Source organism: Hyaloscypha bicolor (assembly GCF_002865645.1).
Source record: "Hyaloscypha bicolor E unplaced genomic scaffold K444scaffold_57, whole genome shotgun sequence".
NCBI lineage: Eukaryota > Fungi > Ascomycota > Leotiomycetes > Helotiales > Hyaloscyphaceae > Hyaloscypha > Hyaloscypha bicolor.
In genome coordinates this window covers 354,005-376,464 of record NW_020194559.1, presented here as the reverse complement: position 1 = coordinate 376,464, position 22,460 = coordinate 354,005, and the positions used below count along the sequence as shown (strand labels likewise).

At 38.5% G+C, this 22,460-nt stretch overlaps 4 protein-coding genes across 4 annotated transcripts; 1 reads left to right on the top strand and 3 right to left on the bottom strand.

Annotated features, from left to right (window-relative positions):
- Positions 1-1,593: 1,593 nt before the first annotated feature.
- On the bottom strand, positions 1,594-2,874 carry K444DRAFT_628939 (uncharacterized protein; the record flags this gene model as incomplete). The annotated part of the gene is made up of 1 exon (XM_024882979.1): positions 1,594-2,874. One exon carries the CDS (start codon positions 2,872-2,874, stop codon positions 1,594-1,596), a length of 1,281 nt encoding a protein of 426 aa, XP_024737816.1.
- Positions 2,875-4,529: 1,655 nt separating this feature from the next.
- On the bottom strand, positions 4,530-6,428 carry K444DRAFT_588319 (multicopper oxidase; the record flags this gene model as incomplete). Its single annotated transcript, XM_024878050.1, has 3 exons — positions 4,530-5,837; positions 5,885-6,128; positions 6,247-6,428. 3 exons carry the CDS (start codon positions 6,426-6,428, stop codon positions 4,530-4,532), a joined length of 1,734 nt encoding a protein of 577 aa, XP_024737815.1.
- Positions 6,429-6,767: 339 nt separating this feature from the next.
- Positions 6,768-7,424, top strand: K444DRAFT_628937 (uncharacterized protein; the record flags this gene model as incomplete). The annotated part of the gene is made up of 1 exon (XM_024882978.1): positions 6,768-7,424. The coding sequence occupies one exon, from the start codon at positions 6,768-6,770 to the stop codon at positions 7,422-7,424; it is 657 nt and encodes a 218-aa protein (XP_024737814.1).
- A 12,579-nt stretch (positions 7,425-20,003) lies between these two features.
- K444DRAFT_612195 (uncharacterized protein) lies at positions 20,004-22,435 on the bottom strand. The gene is made up of 5 exons (XM_024880082.1): positions 22,025-22,435; positions 21,698-21,968; positions 21,426-21,642; positions 21,057-21,371; positions 20,004-21,005 (listed from the first exon to the last, which is right to left on the bottom strand). The coding sequence occupies exons 1-5, from the start codon at positions 22,156-22,158 to the stop codon at positions 20,170-20,172; spliced, it is 1,773 nt and encodes a 590-aa protein (XP_024737813.1). The 5' UTR covers positions 22,159-22,435; the 3' UTR covers positions 20,004-20,169.
- Positions 22,436-22,460: the final 25 nt, after the last annotated feature.

The following is a 22,460-nucleotide window of genomic DNA, read 5'->3' as shown; positions in this document are numbered from 1 at the left end:
TGGTTTGCGTGCTTTCCGTGGTGTATGAACCAAGCTTGTTGGAAGTAGCCGAAATTACTCACCACTGTCTTTGGACAGTTGTGCAGGAGTCGTGATTTAGTCAGCCAGGCGATCGTGTTCACTCATTTCAAGAAAGAATTTCAAATGGTGGTTTTGAGCCTACAGTAGCGAAGCTAAAGTCTTGGTACCACCCCGGCTCAGGAGACCTCCATCTCTGGGAGGAAAATCCTTTTATGCTAGACTTTGCAACCCTTTTCGGTACGATTAGCGGGTTCGGTATCATTACAAAAATTCAGAGCATAAAGAAGCAAGGCAGACAGGGGAGAAATGAATCCGACAGGAACTGCTTAGCAGAAATGAGTACACAGAAAAATCCTGAGAATGTAAATGAGGCTTTGATAAATTTGTGAACTATTAAATTGCTTTCTTTTCTCTCTTACGTATTGTACTAGTTTATTAAGCCTTGCGACTATAGTGTTGTATAGCCCTTACGAAACGTCAACATCCCCTCGATCCAGAGCATAACGGCCCTGTCTGTTTATGCAGGCAACCCACCGACTGCGGCCGAGTGGGTGTAGATTATGCGATGATCTAAAATTCTACTACCACTGATGCAGGCCAGCTCTGGGCTGCGGAATTTCACTGTTCGGGTCACCCAAGACCGAAACGCGATCTTTCAACGGGTAGGAAAATCGGTGTTGGTGTAGAGTAGGCTTACCGGGACTCGTATTGTTGATACGCTTTATCAACTGGATGAACAAGAAAAACGCGGTGAGGAGGCAACCAGACTGCCTAGCTATCACATGACGAAATTGGATCCTTCCCAAAGTATCCTCATGCTTCAACTCCTGAGGAGAGCACGGAGGGTGGCGAAAATGGCGGTCCCCGGGCTTCTGCACGTGAGGAACTATATAGTGGGGGTTTCATGCCCCGGCTTATGAAGCCCTTTCAGGGCAGGCGAGAGAGAACGAGAGTGATCGAAGCAGGGAGGTGAGGACAGATCAGCACAGCGTGAGTTGACGAAAGGAAGGACAGGGGTATAAAATTTTGTAACACAAGTATTTATGCAAAGAAACATATCCTCATCCCCCGGTGAATAAGTACTGCATCACCCAGTCTCATGCAATTAGAGGGGTGCTCAATCCGGGAAACTTCTCGGCAGAGCTTTTAGTTGCACCATGTTCTGTATCACCTAACTGCAATGCCCCATAACTTGTGTGCGTAAGAACGGCAAAATGGTTCGCTCAGAGCTGCTTAACAAATAGCAGTGCTGATTCCTCAGGGTAATTCCCGGGAAGTTAGGTTCATGGTATCACATAGATCTTGACAACGGATCTTCAAGATCCATCCGACTGTTCTTAAAATAATTCGATTGTATTCTTCCGCAGAAAAAAAGGCCAGAAAAAAGTGCATTTTGATGTAAACAATTCTTTACGTAGAATATTGGAAGCTATTAAACTCTGAAACTGAAAACGACATACTAGGTCCTGAGAGTGAAGGGTACGCTTGTCGATGGTGAAACGGGAACAAAACATAAAAACACAAACCAAAAACAAACAAAAAAAACCTTCTCCAAGGACAACGCTGCCCTAATTACGCAGCACCAAAAAAGCTCATTGCAACCCTGAACCCGAACTCGTACGGTACATCCCAATACCCCACCTCCCTCTTCATTCCCAAAAACGCAAACGTGCAACCCCCAGTTACCTCCAGATCATTCGTAAACCTGAGAACCGCGCCTTTCTCTTTCACAATCAGCATGCCGACCGCGAATGCAGGTATAAATAACCCAAGGCACGTTATCGCCGCGTTGATGATGAGCACCTGGGAGGAACGAGAAAGCAGGGTTTTGTTTCCACGAAAGATGGCAGAGAGGGAGAAGAGAGAAAAGACAAGTTGCAGAGTTGTAATAACTGCAAATGCCTTTCTTTCGCTATCCTGATGGAAGAATTCTGTATGCTGGAGTGTGTCAGAGGAGAGATATTCGAGGCAGGTGTTCGGAAGCTGTCCCAGGGTACTGGGATTGCTGACGGCGTTGGGTATGGGTATATATGTTTGTTTATCAAGCGCAGTGGAGGGAGAAATCCAGCGGAACTGCCAGTGTTCTATCACTGTTGCCAAAGAGAAGGTGAGGAGGAGGATGGTGGCGAGAATAGAGGAAATGAGGATGACTTTCCAGCGGGTTGGGATGCCATTCCATGCCTTTGGTTGTGTGAGTGAGAGCGCTTGTACTTCGGTGGCGGACTGGATCTTGTGTTCCGGGTGGTCTGAAGTTTGGAACTCTAGGCCTTGGGGAGTGGGTGTGTAAACGTATTGTCGTGACGTGCTCTGTTCTTGAGCTGCTAGAAGGGTGATGAAGACGTATGTGAATGGGAGAAGCCATAGAAGGACGTTGATCCATGCGAGGCGTTTCTCATCCGCAAATCCGTGGATGGCTTTGAAGAGGAAGGCAATAATACGGACGGCATCGAACGGCAACTGAATCCAAAATAGACGAGGGATTCGCACCGAGGGGGTTCCTTGCTGCTTGGTCATACTCCGTAAGGTGAGCCAGAGACCAAGATAGGATAGGGAAAGCGATACAGCTTGGAGAAGGTATGTCGGATACCATGGAAAGAAAGCTGTCTGAGATGGCGTTGTAGGAATTATGATCGGGGTTCCGGCCATGTATCTGCAGACTTGTTCTTGGGTGGTGACCCAACGAGAGGCAGCGAAATCAGTGGTAGATGCATCGTTTGTGGCTTTGGCGTTGACAGGACAAGGTACGAAGCCTGTGTTTTTGAAGAGGTCGAATTCGGTGTAGTTTTTGTATTGTGCTGCGGAGGTTGTTGCTATGATGACTGCCAGTAAGGTGGAGGTTGCGAGAAGATGCATGGTTCTCACGCTGTGACACAACTTCTAATGTGTAAAGTAAGCTTTTGTTAGCTAGAAAATTGAAAATTGAAATCTCCAGGACCCTGAAGTTTCATACCTGCTTCTTTCCTTAAATCACGAAGCCATGAGTGTGAGTTCTTTTCTCGTGTGATCCAGCTGAGCAAGGTGGCTCATGGCGCGGAGAGTGCTGGACCCGGGTTCTACAATTTGAATGACGAACAAATAAGCTGCGATTTCTCAGACGGCATCTCCCGTTGAGAAGTTCAAATGCAGTAGGCCTGGGAAAGGTGGCTTTTGTAAATTTTGATTTTGACTGGTTGGCATATTCCGACTCCATTCAGGTTGGCTTGTTGTGGCGTAGGGCTGAGCATATCAACTGGATATCCACGATTCAAAGACCCGGCGGAGACTTCTGCATCCAGTTTTCGGCAAGATGCCACCCGAAAGCAATCGCAAAAGTGGTAGACTTGCTGCCTGTATAATCTGCCACCTTATGCATACCTGATTCCTGTCTTCGGACCTCTCCGCCGCCAGATGAGAACTAGATCCAAGTGGCTTGAAAATATCTCTCCTAGAGCTGATTCTATGGCTTAGAGCGACTTGTGCTGAGCCTGATTGGATTGGAGATGTATAGATTGAAGTTGTATGGAATGAAGACTGAGCTTGGTCTGGTTCACCTTGACTTGAACAGAAGACATCTTTCAACCAGCTCCAAAGGCAACCTTTGAGTTATTCCTCGGAAGTCGATTGACGTGGAAAATAAAATCGGCAGAGCATTGATTGTTTGTCAAAATCGCTTGTAAGATTATCAATCACCTTTTCTAGTTTCGAGATGTGCGAGCTTGCGTGCGGCCAAAAACGACCGTCCAGCTCATCTGGCACTTTTTGGCCGACGGTTCAATAAATGGGAGACGTCAGCTTCATTTCTTTCCCCAACAAGCTCATTAGAGCAGGGCGGGAATTTTTGACCAATGACTTGATATATTTAAAACAGTATATTTATTAATTTTTCAAATTTCGACTTTCACACTGAGTTCTTAGTTTCTTCATCTCTCAACACTTGGATCCTGCCAGCAGCCAGCCGCACCAACAGGTTTTACGGCCCGAGCTACCGCACAAAGAAAATGTCTCCGTGTCGTCAAATCTCAGTGGTTTAGCTAAAGTACCCCTTTTTTCGCGATCGACAAGCCAAACCTTGCAGCCATCAACCCCTCCTGAAACCCCCAAAGATAGAAGGGTTCACCCACCAACCGCCCAAACCCACTTTTCGCCCAAGCTAAAAACCGATTTTTCTCTCGCCGGGAGACAGTGATGAAATGGGAAGTTGAAATTCGTAAGTTAAGGAAATACCTGTGAGATAATACGACTGTCTCGTCACGTGTCCCCCCTATTACCCCTCCTTGGCTCTCGGCAGACTTGACTTCTCGGTTTCATATGATTCTTTTTACTCACTTTAGTTATCTTCTCTCTCCTCCCATTATTAGCACCTAAGGAGCGATGACTGTGTTAAAGATACAGGAGGATCTAGAGCATAATTTTGATCCGAATCGCTTCACCCACTTGCTCAGCGCCTTAAACCCTGAAATTTAAATACAAGAACTAACAGCCATGCTAAATTAAAACCAAGAAGAGCAGCAAAAGACTACAAATCTTTCTTAGATTCCAGAATCATCCTCTTGAGGAACAGTTGGGGTGTAATAAGTCTCCCAAGACGCACAAGTATCTAGGAATGTATCTGCGCTGGTGAGAGTCCCAGTGATTTCACTCTCTCTTTCCACAAACTGCCAAGCAAGCGATTCAGACGCGTGCCAAGCGATATGGCAATGCGCGAGCCACGAGCCCGGGTTGTCAGTGATAAAAGCGATGGCAAGATATCCACCCGGGATGAGAGTAGCAACATCACGACGGGGAGGGTTGTTGTAGTTGAGGACGGTAGTTGTAGCGCTGTAAGCCGTTGACGCCTGACCAAGAATCCAGAAGTCGTGGCCGTGGAGGTGGATTGGGTGAGCTGCGCCGGGGCCGGTAGCAGTGATGATGAAGGAAACCCATACGTTGGCCGTTGGCAAAGGAAACACGTTGTAGTCAGTAGGAAAGATCGACTCATTCTGGTAATCCATGAGGATCGTAGGATCGGACCAGTTCAGCTGTAGAGTGCCGCCGTTGATCTCCCAGGAGCCAGCGACACTGGAGATGGCGATGGAAGTTGGTGTGCTAGCCGTGGCGTTCATTGCGTAGTAAGGAACAAGGCTTGCGAGCGGCTCATCGGTACAGGCACTGGCATACGTTGTTGCCGGTGTGGTAGTAGGGTCAGCTGTAGATGAGGCATTATAACGAACTATTCCGAGTGACTTTGCCGCGTTGAGATTGCTGCCGCAGCTAGTCTGCCAAACTGCACGAAGCCAGAAGTCTCCACCATTGGTCGCATTGGCATTGACGATAATATCATAACGTTGGCCAATTGCGACAAGGAGGTTGTCAGTAGTGTAAGGTACAATAGGAACAAGATCCATAGCAACAACTTGGAAATTGTGAGCATCGATCTGGAATCGGAAATGCATATCTGTGCCGACGTTGATAATTCGGAGCTTGTAGCTGGTGCCTTCGACAAAGACAACTTCAAAGTATTTACCAGTACCAAGGCAGGCCGCATCGCTGCTGGTAGTGCAGTCATAAACATTTGTGCCATTTAGGAGCGTGTTATCGAGGGAAGGTGGCCCCCCAGTTTTGACTTTGTCCCACAGCTTGAAGACAGAAGTGTGGTCCCAATCAGCAACCATGAGAGCACCAAGATCTTCACCATAGTTGGCGGTAGTTGGACCGTTGATAATCAACGGACCGTAAAGACCCTCAGCATATTGGAGGGCATAGTGAGAGTGGTACCAGGTGGTCCCATACTGGGTAGCAGGGAAGGTGTAAGTCAAAGACTCTCCAGGAGCGAGTGGGCATTGTGTTACTCCAGGAACCTTTTAGATGTAAGCTTACATTCTCGAACAAGGGAGATGACTCTTACTCCATCAAACTCGGTATTATTCAGTTGTCTCATACCATGCCAGTGAATGGCGGTACCGTTGTTTTCTAAGTTGTTGGTGACGTGAATGACAAAGGTATCTCCCCAATCACCAATGAGCGCTGGACCCGGAATGGTGCCGTTGAAAGTCATGGTGTAACGCTCGTACCCATCTGGTGCCAATGTTGTGTTCACCACCGATAACCAGTACTCTCTGATAACTCCGGTATCAGGAGTGACATCGTACCTAATGATTTGATTAGCTTCGCCCAGCTCCTGTGAATGCAGTACGGAAACAGCCGACTCTCTGCACTGGCCTCAATGCACTTGAGGGGGGGTATTGAGGTAGCAGGGGTGTGACGTACCAGTTAGTGTCAATACTGTAATCGCCCCAGCACTCTCTCGATGTAGCAGTGTTGACACAAGATTGGCGCTTGATATTACCATTCTCCACCACCGAGACGTCTCCGATAGGAATGACACTAGCGGTAACAGAATTCGCGAAGAGAGCAATGGCGGATGCCAGGAAAGCCGTGGCAACCTTCATTATTAAAGATCAGAGAGCGTGATAGCAGCAAATTGCAAAACGAGTGAAAGTGACAGAAACTGTCGAAAAGAATGTAAGGAAACGAAGATGCCAAGATGTTTGTCGATAAGATGAACGGAACAAGAGAGATACAACGGGAGTGCGATGCTGTCTTCTTGTACTCCATGCATACCTCCATTTCCTCGCCTGAGGCCATCCTGACTTTGATGTGGAGTATCATGAGCTTCAAGCATCTAGAACCAAAATGACAGACACGGCCGCGATGGACGCGTAGTCCTAGTCACCCGCCGGCCTCGAGTATGCATATTATTGCTGTAGTAAGATTCCTATTGGACTTAGATGGAGCTACAAGATGTATCTGATGGCACACGAACCTCTCTTCCCTTGACAGCCTGCAGGAACCGAGAAGACTACCAGGCAATAGACATCGCGCTACGGAGCGCGCCCAGTCCTTCTCCGGATCCGCAGGAGAAAGGAAATGCGCCTTCGAGAGGTCAGCGGAGATGGAGCCTCGCATTTGGGATGCGTAAATTCTTGGATGTTCCCAATCCAGTATTTTTATCATCGCAATTTTCAAAAGCTCACTCTCTGTGTGGCAAGCGTGCTCGCCAAAAATCCAGGAACAAATATCTCGGACATAAAAACAGAGCCAGAAACTTAAACGAAATTAAGCTTCTACTTCCGGGCATCGGCACCGTTGAATATCGTGCTCCCGATATCGCTCTTCGTAGTCACCCCGATATTTCAACTGGATTTGGGAGGAAGGGCTGGCTTCGAAATCCGTGCCTCATTCGAGATCAGACGTGGCCGCGTGGCTGGTATGTGAATTCAATTTCTAGTACCCACGGAGAAGGCGCTTTCCTCGGGGATTTAAGCTGGATGAGGCTGCCGCAGAACGGTCAGAGCAAACTCGCATGCGGTGTCCAACATCGTTCGCCCTTGCCGCTCAGTGCGGCAGCCCTCGGGACACAGGAATATCCGTGCCCACACTGGTAGGGGCCAGACACCAAGGGAAAGGGGCCAATTAAATGTGCCTTATATAATAACTAACTTATCCTGTAAACACTGTACACACAAGAGTGAATAGGAGTAGAGAAGTGGGGGACTTGCTTGTGTGGGCATTGGTTGCCAGGCGAAGGGGAAGAGAATCGCCCAATAATGCGACAGAAGCAGAACTTCACCGGCGCACGTGCGATTCCATCTTAGTTCTACCCGACGATGCATGTAATCTCTTGGCTCCGGGTCCTGATTTCCGGCAACTTCGGTACTCGGAGCTAAGCTTTTTTTTTTCGAGGCCCTTGGGGAGATCTCTAGTGGAACCGGTGATTGAGGACTGATAACTGTACTTCTTTCGGAACCAATGAATCCAAAATGGGGTCTTTCCCGTCCCTCCCCCTTACAAAATACTGAGGTGGAATATGATTTTCATAGTCGGTTGTCAGTAACGCGTGTCCCTTCCCTTTACATATCATTTTTGAAAATTGGACCTGTTGGCGTGCACGCTTATTCTTGTGGGCGATGGATGAGTGGCCAGATTTTCTCGCGTAGGACAATCAGTGGAGTGTGGCTGCTGGATTCCACCACTCAGAAAGCACTCGCTAAGTTGCGGTGAATGCTACCGTGTTGGGGGTAATAGGTCCATAACAACAAAGATCTGCTTTACCTCAAGAGGTAGTATCTTAAAGAAATCTAGGAGCTCTATTGGGTAGTTCCTCTGCTAGCGTATAATATTCTAAAATATATTTTGGAACTATGTTGCCGAGGTGGAATTAAGAGGTCCAATTTCCAGAAACTATACGGTAAACCCGACTTCCTTTTATCGACGATAACACAACACTTCCTATCCCAAATCGTCATCATATCTATCCATCAATCTTTATTGCAACATCTACAAGCGCTCCGGTACCATTTGATTCAATGCAGTAGTATCTGGAGATCATCAATTAGACGAGAATCCCTTGATGCTGACTTCTTACTTCCATACTGTTGCCGTTCAGTCAAATAAATCAGTTCAAGATGTTTAACGCGGAGCAAGCCAGCAAGATAGAAATATGACTCTTGACGGATGTATATAGACATATTCTGGTTTATGCTCGGTTCTGGGTAGTAGCTTCACACGAGTCGAACAAAAGGGAGTTAAGTTCTCTTTAAATGCTCCGAGTAGTGGCTTCAAAGACCGCATCAGCATAGCGGCTTCAACACTCTGCGTTTCTTCCTTTCTGAGCCCTCTTCTTCAGGTACCGTTAGACGATGTTTACTCGATGATCACTCTTCTCCCTCCCCCCCCCCCCCTCTGCCCGGCCCGTTCCCGTGGCCTACCTCGTTTTACGTCACTCTCCTGGCCTTTCGAGTCCTCTGCCCACCAAGCATACTTATATATCATCAATATTCCCTCTTTCATTGCAACCATCACAGCTCTGCCACCACTACATTCCACTCCAACCCCTCTATACACGTCACTCTTTTCGATAACAGTGGGGCAGGATTCCTTCTCCCAGAGAAGGACAACCCTGTCGTCCTTATGGCCCCGAGACGGCACGCTCCCGTTGATCCCACTGCCAAATACCTCGGCGTAAGACCTTCAACGGCTTCAAAGTCGTGTCTAACGTCTCTACCGAAACCGAAAAACAAGCACCCGCCCGAATACTACCCGAACCTCGTCAAGCAGCACGATGCCTCGAAGGCTCCGATCAAGCTTCAGTATGCCGACGCTACCAAGGGCAATCTTGCGGGGATCAGGGGGAAGTTATTTAAGCAGAAATATGACACACGCTACCAAGCTTGCTATTATTTGTCCTAACTTCCCCCTAGGTTCTGCGATACTCAGCTCAGGAAGAATTGGCGTTCTGTAATCCGGAACTGCTCAAGGGGGACTAGCCTAGCATTTCTCCGGTATATCTACGACGAGGACAGCGTGAATGAGAGCCCGTGCAATGCCACAATACGTCGCACAATTCACAATGCTATTCAGCCGAGAGAGTGGTCGTCATATAGATACAAATGATAGGAAAGAGGCCTTAAAGGTGTGTTACTTCCTGCGTATTACCACTCAATTTCATGCACTCTGAATTGGATTTTGACCGGAAGCATTGCAAAACCTTGATGTAGCAAAGAAAGCTCCATCTTCCAATCCAGTCAATCCCCTCCTCACATTTCCAATTCCCATCGGCACTCCCAACCCTTCAATCAATCTCACACGCAGAAGTCAGATCCATTCTATTCAACTATCTCCACAACCCCTCGCCCACAGCCACAAAATCTCATTTCTTTAGAGTGCTCGAGCTCAGTGTGAACAATGAATAGAGTAGAGTAGAGTAGTGGCCCCTACTTATATTCTATTCATCAAATATTTCCACTACTTATATTCTACTTATATTCTAATTAAGGTATTCATGAATATTCATGAATACTTTAAGTAGTGTGCACGTGACGCGCAGACGTGCCCAGCTAGCCTTATTTGGTAAAGCTTCCGGCACTCTCGCTCTAGCGCTACCTCGCTACCCAATCAGGTAGTGGCGGCGCTTGGTAAGCGAACTAAACCTCAATAATACTTCTAAAATTATCTCGACTTGAGAACTTAATATTAATAGTAAGGGGAAAAAGAAGAAAAATCAAGATTCTGAGGAGGATAATTAGTTTATTATTATAGAAAATCTTTATTTAAGTAGCCTTATATAGGTACTAGCTTAGCTTATATAAGGATACTTAATAGGAATATTAGTTCTTTCTTTTTAAATAAATATATATTAATTTATTAAGATCACGTGACTTTCAAATACCTATTTATTAGTATATTAAATAATTAGGTTTAATTTAATTAGATCCCCCTACTCAAATCAAATTAAGTCAAAATTAAGCTAATTAAATTATACTTAATTATAATTATATAAGGTATATAATAGTAGAGTAAAATATAAGTAGTTAAGGTAAGTAAGCTATAAAGTAATACTTGTAAGTATAACTAATTCCAAGAATTAATTCTAATAAAGACTAATTAATACCCCTTTTCTAAGCTAGGAGTATCTCCTTATATATTTCCTAGTACTTAGCTAAATATATAAAGCCCTTTACTTAATTAGGAAATCCCATATAATCTATATAATTCCGATTATAAGCTATATCCAAAATAGGAAACTAGATCTATAATATTTAATATCTACCTATATACTATTATATATACTTATTATATTAATTCTCTCTCTAGGCTCTTATTCCTAAGAGGCCTAAGAAAACTATAAATAGCTTTATAAATAACCTCCTAAAACTTTCCTGGCTACTAGTTCTCCTTAAAGATTCCCTATAATTACTCTATTATTATATTAGGTAATAGAATTAAGGATATAATTTACTAATCCTATTTAGTTAATTTGCAAATTACTTCTAGTAATTCCCTCTCCTAAAAGTAATATAGGTATAGTATATACTATTAGATATAAAGCTTTTCCGGTTTCCTAATTAATTTATAAATTCTAATTTAGCTTTTATTTATAAATAAATTATTATTCTATAGGCCTAAAAGCTTAGAAAAGTTAATCTAATCTTCTAATTTATTTATTAATTTCTTCTTTAGAATTTTCTGGATATTTCTGGTATAAAACTAGTTCCGAATTTATAATTACTATTTAGGGAAAAAGTATTATAAAAAGGCTTCCTTTTTCCTACTAACTAATCTTTCTTTTTCTTAACTATAATATTATATCTAGCTTTTTCTCGTCTCTTGCTTTCCTTCTTTAAGCCTTCTTTAAGCTTCTTTAAGCCTTATTTAAATTCCTTTCTAATTTCCTCTTTTATTTCTTTATTTATTAAGATAAATACTTCTCTTAGTACTTATTAGCCTATTACTACCCGTTTGACCAATGCTCCTATATTCTTAATTTACCTTTATTATCTTTAATATTCCAAGAATATTATTAAGTTTCCTGATTTTACTTATATTAAAAGTAATAATTACTTAATATATAATTACTACTATTTTAAAAATAAGAAATATAATTCTATAAGTTATAAATTTCTTCTTTTATTCCCTATTCTAATATTATTTAAGATTCTTTAAATATATATAATATAATTAAATCGCCTTCTTTAAGCTATTAATATATATAAGTATTTTTCCTAACCTTTACCTAAAAGAAAAAAGGCTATTACTACTCTTCTTTTATACTAAACTATATATACTTCTTATATTAAAGCTATTATTTGAGGCTAACGGATTCCCCTAATAATCTAAGAAATAAGTCAAGTAATTTTTACTAGCTTAGTATAAGTATAAAGTACTCTTAATAATATAGTTAATATTTTTCGGTATTAAGTAAGCTTACTTCTTCCTTATTTCTTACTAATAGCTAATAACTTTATAGGCTAATTTATTATTTATCTCTCGAGAGAATCCTAATAAGAATAATAATAAGAATAATAGAAAGTAATTATAAGAGTAATATATTTATAGGATATAGAAATTAGAATTTTTAAAGTTTTTAATAATTTTCATATAGTTTTTCCAAGAATAAATATATGGTTTTTCTAATAGTTTCCTAATAAAAGCATTTATCTTTTATATCTCCGTTTAGCTAATAGTATTATAATATTACTCTTTTCCAAATATTCTTATAATTCTTGAGCTATATTCTCTAGATTACTTAGTAGTTCCTATATATTATCTACTAGTAAGTAGCTCTTCTAATAAATAAGATATTTCCTTTTCTTTCTGTTTTCCTTATAAGCTATAATAAATTCTACTTCGAATTCCTCTTTATTCTTAATCTCGACCGGTTCTGGTTCTATTATAATACTAGCTTACAAGTACTATAGTTCTAAAAAAGAAATATAAAAAATATTATAGATCTAATATAATAATAGTAATTTCAAGTAATATACCTATTTATATATTTCTATAATTTCTAGAACTTTAAAGAAGCCGAGATATTTATTTACTAGCTTTATACTAGGTTATAGCTATTAAATATTCTTTATATAAAGTATAATTCTATTATATATCTTAAATTCCTTATTAATATATTTTTTATTATAGTACTTTTTTTATATATTTACTATTTCTTACTATTACTTTTCTAGTATTTTTTATTTTATTTAAATTCTCTATATTCTTTCTTATATTACTAGTACTTCTTTTTCTGAAATATTATCCTTAATATATAGTTTAATACTAGAATAGAATTTATATAATATATAGAATAAAGAAATTTCTATTTATTAAATATATAAAATTATTATATATAAATTCTATAAAAGTAAGCTTTATTACCTAATTATCTTACTAGTAGCTAGTATAGTATCTCAAGTACTATTCTAGAGTTTGGTTTAGATTCTTTATTTATTTATTAGTTTATAAATAGAATATTATATTTAGCTATTATTAAATCTTTAAATAAAAATATAGACTTAACTAGAACTTATTTATAAAAATAGATTCTTTATTAGAAATTATACCTGCAGGTATACTAAAGTTTTTAATAATATAATATATAAATAGCTTTACTAATTTAGGAGCCGAGATCTCTTTAATAATTAAAATATATTATACTATTTTTATATATCTATTAATAATAATAAGTATAGAATTATATATTGTCGTATGTACGGGTACTAGGGAGCTTAGCTTCGCTTACTCAGCGGCCCCTTTTATTTAGCAAGATCCAGAGGCTCCCTTTAGAGCTTCTTTTAATCAGACAACCACTTATGCAAATCACTGTTCCTTTGCTATTTTGCGATAGTTATGAGCCCGGCGCACTCTAGCTGCACACCTCTATTAGCAATTAGTAAGCGTTCTAGTAATTGCGGTTTGTTCTCACCACGGTCGTTGACCACCCAAAAGAACACGTTTCACCTGGTTTTCTCATCCTTTATTCCCTCTCTTTAGAATGGCAGCTCCACCAGTCTCCGATATACGCCTTACTAATTCGCAGGAGCTTCCCCTGCGTGGTACGCAGAGCTTAAAATCAATTCCACCTTTCGAAACGTTATGGCACCTCGTTAATCCCGATGCTCCAGAAGCTCCTCACCTGCTCTCCGCAGAGCCCCCCCCCCCCGCTCTCACGATCGATCAAATGATTGAGCAATCGAATATTTGAGCGAAACACTCCATTGGCGATATGGGATGCGGATGGGAGGCCAGAAGCAGAGAAGGGAAGCACGACCAAGAGCTCCACGTCCAGCTCGTTTTGACGATATCAAGGAAGAATACTCGTTCAGGCTCAAGGAGTACGCTGTCAAGCAATCGAATTGGTCAATGCAAAGCTCTCGGTATTAGAATATCTGGGATTGGGTGGTTCCTGTACCAGGGAAACTTGATGCCACAGGCCTACGGACGAGCAAATTGAAGGCCGTACGAGAACGCTTGGCAAAGGGATACGAGAAAGCTACGTGGGCAGCTTGAGAAGAAGGGTTGGATGAAGAATGGAGGGAAGTTACCCCAAGGGGACTTTTGAGTGTTAATGGTGGCGTACGATGTGGTTTCCTGGCTTTGGGCTTGCGGAGCCGTCCGGGGCTGGAGCTAGGCTTTTTTGGGAACTGAGTGCACTGCCGGAGACGTCTGGGGACGCTCTGCCTTCCTACCCCTTTTGGTTCTATTAGCTTAATGTGAGGGCGTTAGGGAATGACGGTTTCTTAGCTCTCAATTAGGGGGAGATAGACCACACACACACTCCTTTTTGGCTAGGGGTGCTCCTCGTGGAGTATCTTTACTAGCTATTTCCTTTGTTATATAGAATTAGAAAGCCTCTGGGTGGGTGTGTCGTATGTACGGGTACTAGGGAGCTTAGCTCCGCTTACTCAGCGGCCCCCTTTTATTTAGCAAGATCCAGAGGCTCCCTTTAGAGCTTCTTTTAATCAGACAACCACTTATGCAAATCACTGTTCCTTGCTATTTTGCGATATATATCTTACTATAAAACCTAGAAGAAAGCAGCCCTATAATAAAGTCTATAGTAATTTCTTACTATAGCTTAGAGAAGAAGGGAAATAAACTAAATATATTATATAGCAGATATTTCTTTATCTTAGTTTATTAATATATAAGGCAAGTTCTACTATAGCCTTTTATATATTTTTTTATATTTTACTAGAAATACTTTCTCTAGAAAATCTCTAATATCTTACTAGTACTAAAATACCTACCCGTAGGATTATTATAATTAGCTTATAATAATTTTTCTTTAAGAGCTAGCTTATTTAGTATATAGATAATACCCTAATATTTTAATAATCCAGATATATTAAGTTTCTAAATCTTAATAGCTCTATTAGAGATCTCTTTTAAGAACTATTTATATTACTAATATTATACTAATAAATTAAGCCTTTAGTACTATAATAGTAGTTTAAGTAATATTTCTTTATTTTTCTTATATACTATTTTGGACCTAGCTATTTATATAGCTAGAATTCGTAATATATACTATTTATAACTAGCTATACTAGTAATAGGCTCAAGTAATAATATCTCCGGTATTATTTTATTACTAAAATAAACTTTCTTTTTAGAATTCCTTAATATCTTACTAATTAAGGAATACCTATATCTTATATTATAGTATTATAGAAATAGTATAGTATTTTATTACTATTATTTATAGGATTCTTTATTCTATATTCTATAGCTTATTATAAAATATAAATAGTAAAATATCTTTATTTATACTTATTATAAAGTCTGGCTTTCTTAATAACCTATTAATAGAATTACTATATCCCGGCTAGTACTTTAAGATAAAGTTAAAAATAGCTAGTTTCTTTACTTATCTTATCTATTAACTATTTAGTTTTCTCTTAGTTATAAAATATTTCAAGTTATTATAATCTATTTTAATAATAATAATATATTAAATATATATTAGATAATACTATTAAATATAAAATACTAGAATAATAACTAAGAGTTCTAAATTATATATCTTATATCTATTCTTAATTATAATTATTTTCTTTAAATAAAAAGTAATAGAATATTACCTGGCTTCTATTTCCTTACTAAAAAGCTAAGAAATTATATTTATAATTATAAATCCTAAAGTATTTATTTCTATATAAATCTTTAAGGCTAAGTTAAAATAATAAAAAATTAATACTATTATAAATATAATTTATAGCTTCTTAAAAGCCTTATTTACCTTATTTATTTAGGTAAAATAGTATTATGGGTTTTTACTAGTTTTTAATAAATTAGTTAATTCTTTTATTACCCTAGAATATTTATAAATAAATCTCTAGTAAAAATTAGTAAAATCCAGAAATACTTAAACTTTTCAGATATTATTCTTTAGGGCCGGCTATTTCCTAATAGCTATAACCTAGCTAGCTTCTATTTCTATATTATCTAAGCTAATTATAAATTCCAGGAACTTTATTTTCTTTATATTAAACTCATATTTTACTAAGTTTATAAAAAGCTAGTATTATTATAATTATTTAAATATATATTAGATTATTATTATATATTATTTTAGGTTTTCTAAATAAATCAAAATATTATCTAAATAGATTATATAAATAATATTTATAAGGCCTATTAGTATATAGTTAATATATACCTGAAATATTACTAGAGTATTAGAAAATCTAAAGAATATAATATAATATTTAAAATATTATTTTCTATTTATTATTCTTTTATATTTATAACTAATAGTAAGTATTTTTTAAATCTAGTTTTATATATATTCTTGCTTTATAAAGCCTATTTATTATCTTACTAATAAATAATAATAGTATTTGGTTTTTAATAGTAATTCTATTTAGACTCTAATAATTAATATATAAATATAAATTACTTTCTTTTTTTAGAATAAATATAATTAAAGTACTAGCTAGGCTAGTAAAATAATAGATTTATTTCTTCTTTAAACTAGTATTAAGATATTCCCGAAAAACTTTAAGCTTTTTTTCTAATAAAATATATATAGGATTATATAGTAATTAGGATTCTGGTTCCAGATTTATATAATATTCTATTATATAATAATTAGATAATATATCTATAACTTCTATAAAAAATACTTAGAAAAGATTCTAATATTTCTTAGGAAATATAATTATTCTATTTATAATAATAGTAATAATTCTTTAACTATTTATTATAGAATAAGTAATTAATAGAAAAATATTAATCTTATATTTTATTATTTTAGTAAACTTCCTAATATTTAGAACTTTAATCTTTTATAATTAAATCTAATATTTTTATATTACTTCCCTAAAAGAAATTAGGGAATTAATTTAATAAAATTATAGGAATTCAAGTATTATATTAATATAATTAAAATTAAAATTATATAATATAAAATATATATTAGTTTTTCTTTAGTTCTTTATTATATTTTTAGTAATAATTCTAAAAATATAATCTTTATATAAATAGATTCTTTTTTTCTTTAATAAAATTAAGGAAATTACTTTTAATATTAATAAGATATCTATATCTAAAGCTAGCTTCTTTTTTATATAATTAGCCTCTATACCCGAATTAACTAATATTTTAATTCTATACTTATTTTTTCTTATCTTAATAATAACCTTAATTATTATTCTCGTTTTAGAAGCTTTGTTTTTTATAATATAAATAAATATAACTATTATAAGATATATTTATTTCTCGGTTTCTTTAGTTCTAGTATCACGTGTGGCTGTCACGTGACTACGATCTAGCCATTTAACCGTAATTAGGCATATTTACTATATGATAAATACTATAATCTTTTGGTCTAGTAAACTATAGTACGAGCCTAATTCTTATATGTTATATCTAGATACTTATATACTTTATAGCTAGACTTATTATAGTTATAATAAGTTAGTTTTCCCTAATTTAGATAAATAATAATATAATAATTCTTTTTCTAGTAAATAAAGCAAATTATATCCGGTTTTATAAATTCTAATACGGGTACTATATTAGACTTTATTACTATATCTTTATTATTCTAGTTATATAAATCTCATAATAGAAATATATTTCTTTTTTATTTTTTTTATTTCTTTTCTTTTATTATTCTATTAAATTATTATTATATTTCCGTTAAGCTAATAAGTTTAAATTATTTTTAATTCTTATAGTTATAAAAATAAGCTTTTTTCTTTCTTATAAAATATTTCCTTAATAATTAATTTTATTCTAAATCTCCTATTTTAAGCTATTAAATAAATTATTCTGCTTTTATAATAAACCTATATATTCTAAATTATCTAATAGGCTATCTAAATAAGATATAAAGCTTTAGATATTCTAGCCTAGCTATTATTTAGTATTCTTAAACTTAATAAGAATATTATTACTATAGTTCTCTAGATCTAAGATAGAATTTTTTATAAACTTAATAAAAGTCTTCTAATCCGTAATATTAATACCTACTAATTACTTTCTATATTTCTAGATATTCCTAGCTATATTCTTAAAATAGGAAATATAATATATAATCTTTATTATATTAGTAGCTCAGGTAATCCTGCTATCTTTATATTACTTTAACTTTGCCTAGTAGAAGAAGTCCTAGGCTTCTTTAATACTCTTTCCCTAGTAAGTAGGCAGTTCTCGGGTTTTTAGAGCCCTCTAAACCAAGGATACTACCGGGAGTATAACGGATTCTATACCGGATATCCGAATATCTTTAAGATAACGGATCTGAGCTTCTAGCTTCTCTAGATCCTCTCTCTATTACATTTCTGCTTCTAACTCAGTAATATAATGGCGAGCCGCCACTAATTTCTCCGTTATTATTGTCCTACTAGCTAGTTCTAGGGGCGTCTGAGTTCCGCTTCCTTCTCCTGATTAGGCAGTACGAAGAGTACCTGACTAGGCGCTCCCCTGGATACCCGGCTAGGTCGCCCCAGCGGCAGTAGAGGTACTTCTTCTGGTTAATGCTCTAGCCATTAATTAGTTTGTCTGTTAACGGCTTGACTACCTTGCAATGAACTGCTCCCTGAAGGTTAGATTAATTAGAAAGTAAGGCACGTAATAGCAGGGTAAAGTACAAGTAGTCAAGGTAAGTAAGCTGCAGAGTAATGCTTGCAAGTGTAACTAATTCCAAGAATTGATTCCAATAAAGACTAATCGATGCCCCTTTCCTAAGCTAGGAGCGTCTCCCTATATATTTCCTAGTACTTAGCCAAGTATGCGAAGCCCTTTACTTAATTAGGAAATCCCATGCGATCTATATGATTCCGATCGCAAGCTATACCCAAAATAGGAAACTAGATCTACGACATCTGACACCTGCCCATGCGCCATTACGTATGCCTATCACAAATCAAAGATAATCAAAGATAATTAATTAGATGTATCACGTGATTACACACATGACTCTGGAGCTTCGGAAGCCGAGATAAGGCTAAAATAAGGTCTGGGCTAGCCGTATTCGGTATTACTAAAGGCGCTCTTTACTAAACCAGGCCTAGCGCTAATTAGTAAGCGAAGCCAAAGGCGCTAGAACCTTCTTGTTTTCTAGTGATTCCTTACCACTAATAAAAGAGCTATAAATAAACCCTTATAGTAATTAAAGAAGAAGAAATAAGAAAATAAGAAAGGAAAAGAGAAAGAGATTTCTAAAGAAGAAAACTATCAAGATAAAGTAATGTTATAGTAGTAGTAAAGAGCTTGAATTGAGCTATTTGCCAGGCTAAGGAAGCACTGGCCACATGCTAAGTCACGTGCAATAACACCACGTGACTGGTACCACGTAATAAAAACTAGTTTATTATTTTAGATTTAGACTAATTTTATACTTTTATATATGCTTTATAGATTTTATTTATATCTTGTTACTATAGCTACTAGTTATTTAATAATCTTTAAAAATGCCTAAGATAGTATACTTTGTATTATTACGTAATAATTATAGTTAATTATAATTAATTATAATAAAAATCAAGCTAATCAAATCATACTTAATTATAATTAATTCTAATTAATTCTAATTAATTAGCCTTGATTATTTTTTGACACACTGCTATTCATGAATATTCATAAATATATATTCTACTCTACTCAAACTTTTGGAGTTTTACGCTACTTATATTCTATTCAAGACTACTCATGAATATTCATGAGTAGTATGAATACCTTGAGTATTTCTTGCTCACACTGCTCGAGCTCTCCCACTCCGCAAATATTGTGAAAGAGAAGAAAAATTATAAGGTTCCTCCTACGAAGCATAAATGGATTCTGCTTCATTTGTTGCCCAAGGGGAAATCAAGCACCAGTAAACATAGGTAATCCCGCGCTTAATCCTCTATCTAATTGTCATGTTAGTGGTTTAATATTAGTCCGAATAAATGGCCATTTGCAAAGAGGTGGTAAATCACTGGTTGCATAGAAGATAGATGTAAAGATGACAAGTAGGAGGATATTTCAGAGATGAAAAATGATTGAATTAGTTAGTCTCAGAGAAGTGATGAAGCTTACGGCCGTTTAGTAACTTTCCAGTGGCGAGTTCAGAGCTTTGGAAAGGCTTGGAAGAAGTGAAGTGACTCTTAGTCTCGGATGAGGCTTTAGATTGCGGTTACGATTTAGATGCTATTAGTAATTTCAAGGATATTGTTGAATCGATTTTCATTCTCTTCTATCTTTGCTGCAGTTCCTTGTGTGGTGCAGTGGTTTGGGAGACAGAGCAATCCTGAAGAGTGAAGATTGAGAACATGTTATCAGTTGAACAAAAGTGATGGCAGAAAGAATGGAATTCGATATCTGATCAGCAATACCAAGTAAACTCTCGCCTCGTCAAAGCTCTAAGACCTAAATTCTTATACTCTCAGATTCCGCTGTGCGTCTGACCCTAGGACCCCTTAGCGAGACCCGTTGGTGCGGCATCAGGTCAGAAAGCGAGCGGCTTCTTGTCGGACTCGTTAGGAGGAGTTTAAAAAACGAGTCGAGTGTCTCATCATCTATGATGTTGCCGAAACAAATTAGGATAAGATTAAAGTCTTCCCTCCATATATCTCTTTCATAATAGGATACTCCGTCCACAAGACAATATACTGAAATTCCTCTTGGAACAAGCCGAAGCAGGCGATGGAAGAGTTCGCAGATGTCTTTTAGCAAAAGGTGTTCGACTTCCCCAGGAAGGCTCAGGAGCTGAGGTGGCAAGAAGTTTGATATCAACCGATTCTGGAACAAACTTGTAATCAGTGAGGTAACCAGAGCCCTCATCACTCCTTGCGGGCCTTGGAGGTCGTCATTCGATGCGAGGTGCTGGCCACAGAAGAATGTCAATGTCACGTTAGGAGGCCCGGATCGTAACACAGCAGCGGTAGTCGCACAGATGTAAGAGAGAGGCGAGACCTTCGACATCTGCGAGCGATCGGCGCAACCATCCACGAGTACAATGCCGGACTGTGATGCGTGAAATAACTGCTGTACTTGAGGGCTCTGGACCATTGTAGCTGCTTGTGCAATGACAGCGGGATCTATCGAGCGGCCGCGTCGTATGATATGAGCCTCGTCGTCGACTGCTTGGAGGTGATGCACATTCATGAGGGCCAATAGTTGGCCAGGTTTGAATGATGTACCCAAGTCGCAGTCCGGTAGAGACTCGGTCGCCAGCGTCTCCGGACTTCGTTCCCGCCGTGGTTCTGCTCAGGTCAGCTTTAGCTCTCCTTGATTTAGTAGTTTCGGACACATACTCAGATGCTCAATAAGAAATTCAAGAAGGCTATTCTTCCCAGATATTGCATCCAGAGTCAATTGAAGCTTATTTTGCCGCACCAGAATCTCGTCAACCTTCCCCTGAAGTTCCTCGACTTCCCCACCAGTATGCTGTGTCATAGTCCGAATATTTTTTGTCATCTCGAGGTCATCGTTCATCGCCTTGTGCGTCTCGACGATGATATCGTCCATCATGCCCTCAGCGCAGATGCGCACTTTGTCGGAGCTGCTAGAGACCTTTTCAAGGAGGTCATCTATGCTGCCCCCTTTGAAAGGACTCAAACTCTTATCGACTAGTATGCGTTTAGCACCGACTTGAAAGCAGACCTGGCACATAGCAGACTCACGAAATGTTCCCGGGTTGAGTCGTTTGATGAGATCGGGCAGAACACGGAGAAGGGTCTGCTGTAGCTCTCGAATCACCTCATGAAGTCGAATGCTCTCGGGTTGGCTGCTATTTTGTAGGAGGCTCTTTGCTTTATTCCGCGCCATCTCGATAACATTTGTCAGATTGCAGAAAGCGCTGAGGATCTTCTTTCTGTTCTGGGCCCTGCGTCGAGCTAGCTAATAATACATAGCCTTAGCCAGCGGTGAGTTGCAGTGATTCTTGTGAACTTACACTAAATATAACCGCAATTCCTCCATGGAGAACGCAGAGCTCATCTGGTATTGCCTCTAAGGCTGGGCTTATAACATCCCCCATTGTTTCAAACACCCTCCAAGCTCTCGCAGGAAATTCATTCCCTCGTCTGTGGCTCTCCGAAGCTGCTGCTTCTGCCTTATCCATTTCATCGAGGACGTCTTGCCAGGTACAGGACAATAGGTCGAAGCCGAAGTCGGCCAGACCGGTTGCTTGATTCTGGTATCGCTTGAGAGTTTCTTGAAACTCACTGGTATGATTAGCCCTGGGTGACACCAAACAAAACACGCATCCGTTGGCTCTTACTAGACCTCCTTTGATTGATACCTGGAGGTGCTTAGGTCAAAGTGCGACTCTACACCAAACACACCATGGATACCTGGTCCACATTCGTCGATGAATTGCCTTGCAAACACCGCTGACTCGTTTTGACGAGCCATATCCGCCGAGGGCTGGTGTAGATGTCGAGGTGGTGCTTGGTAAGGAGTATGAAGAATCTCGTTGCAACTCGAACTAAGGGATGGGCACGAACGGTTGTGAGGAGATAGAAAAACACGTATTGGGTCAGATCCACGTACGATGTACGATAAGAGCGCACATCCTGGTCATCATCTGCTCTTGGCCCGCTCAAGGCAGCCTCGGTTCCGCCCATCGAGTGTGCCTTGTGCGAGACCTTGATTTCACTGCTTGGGTTGAAAGAAATTGGGCAGAAACGCCAATCTGCCCGATAATGCAGCTCGCT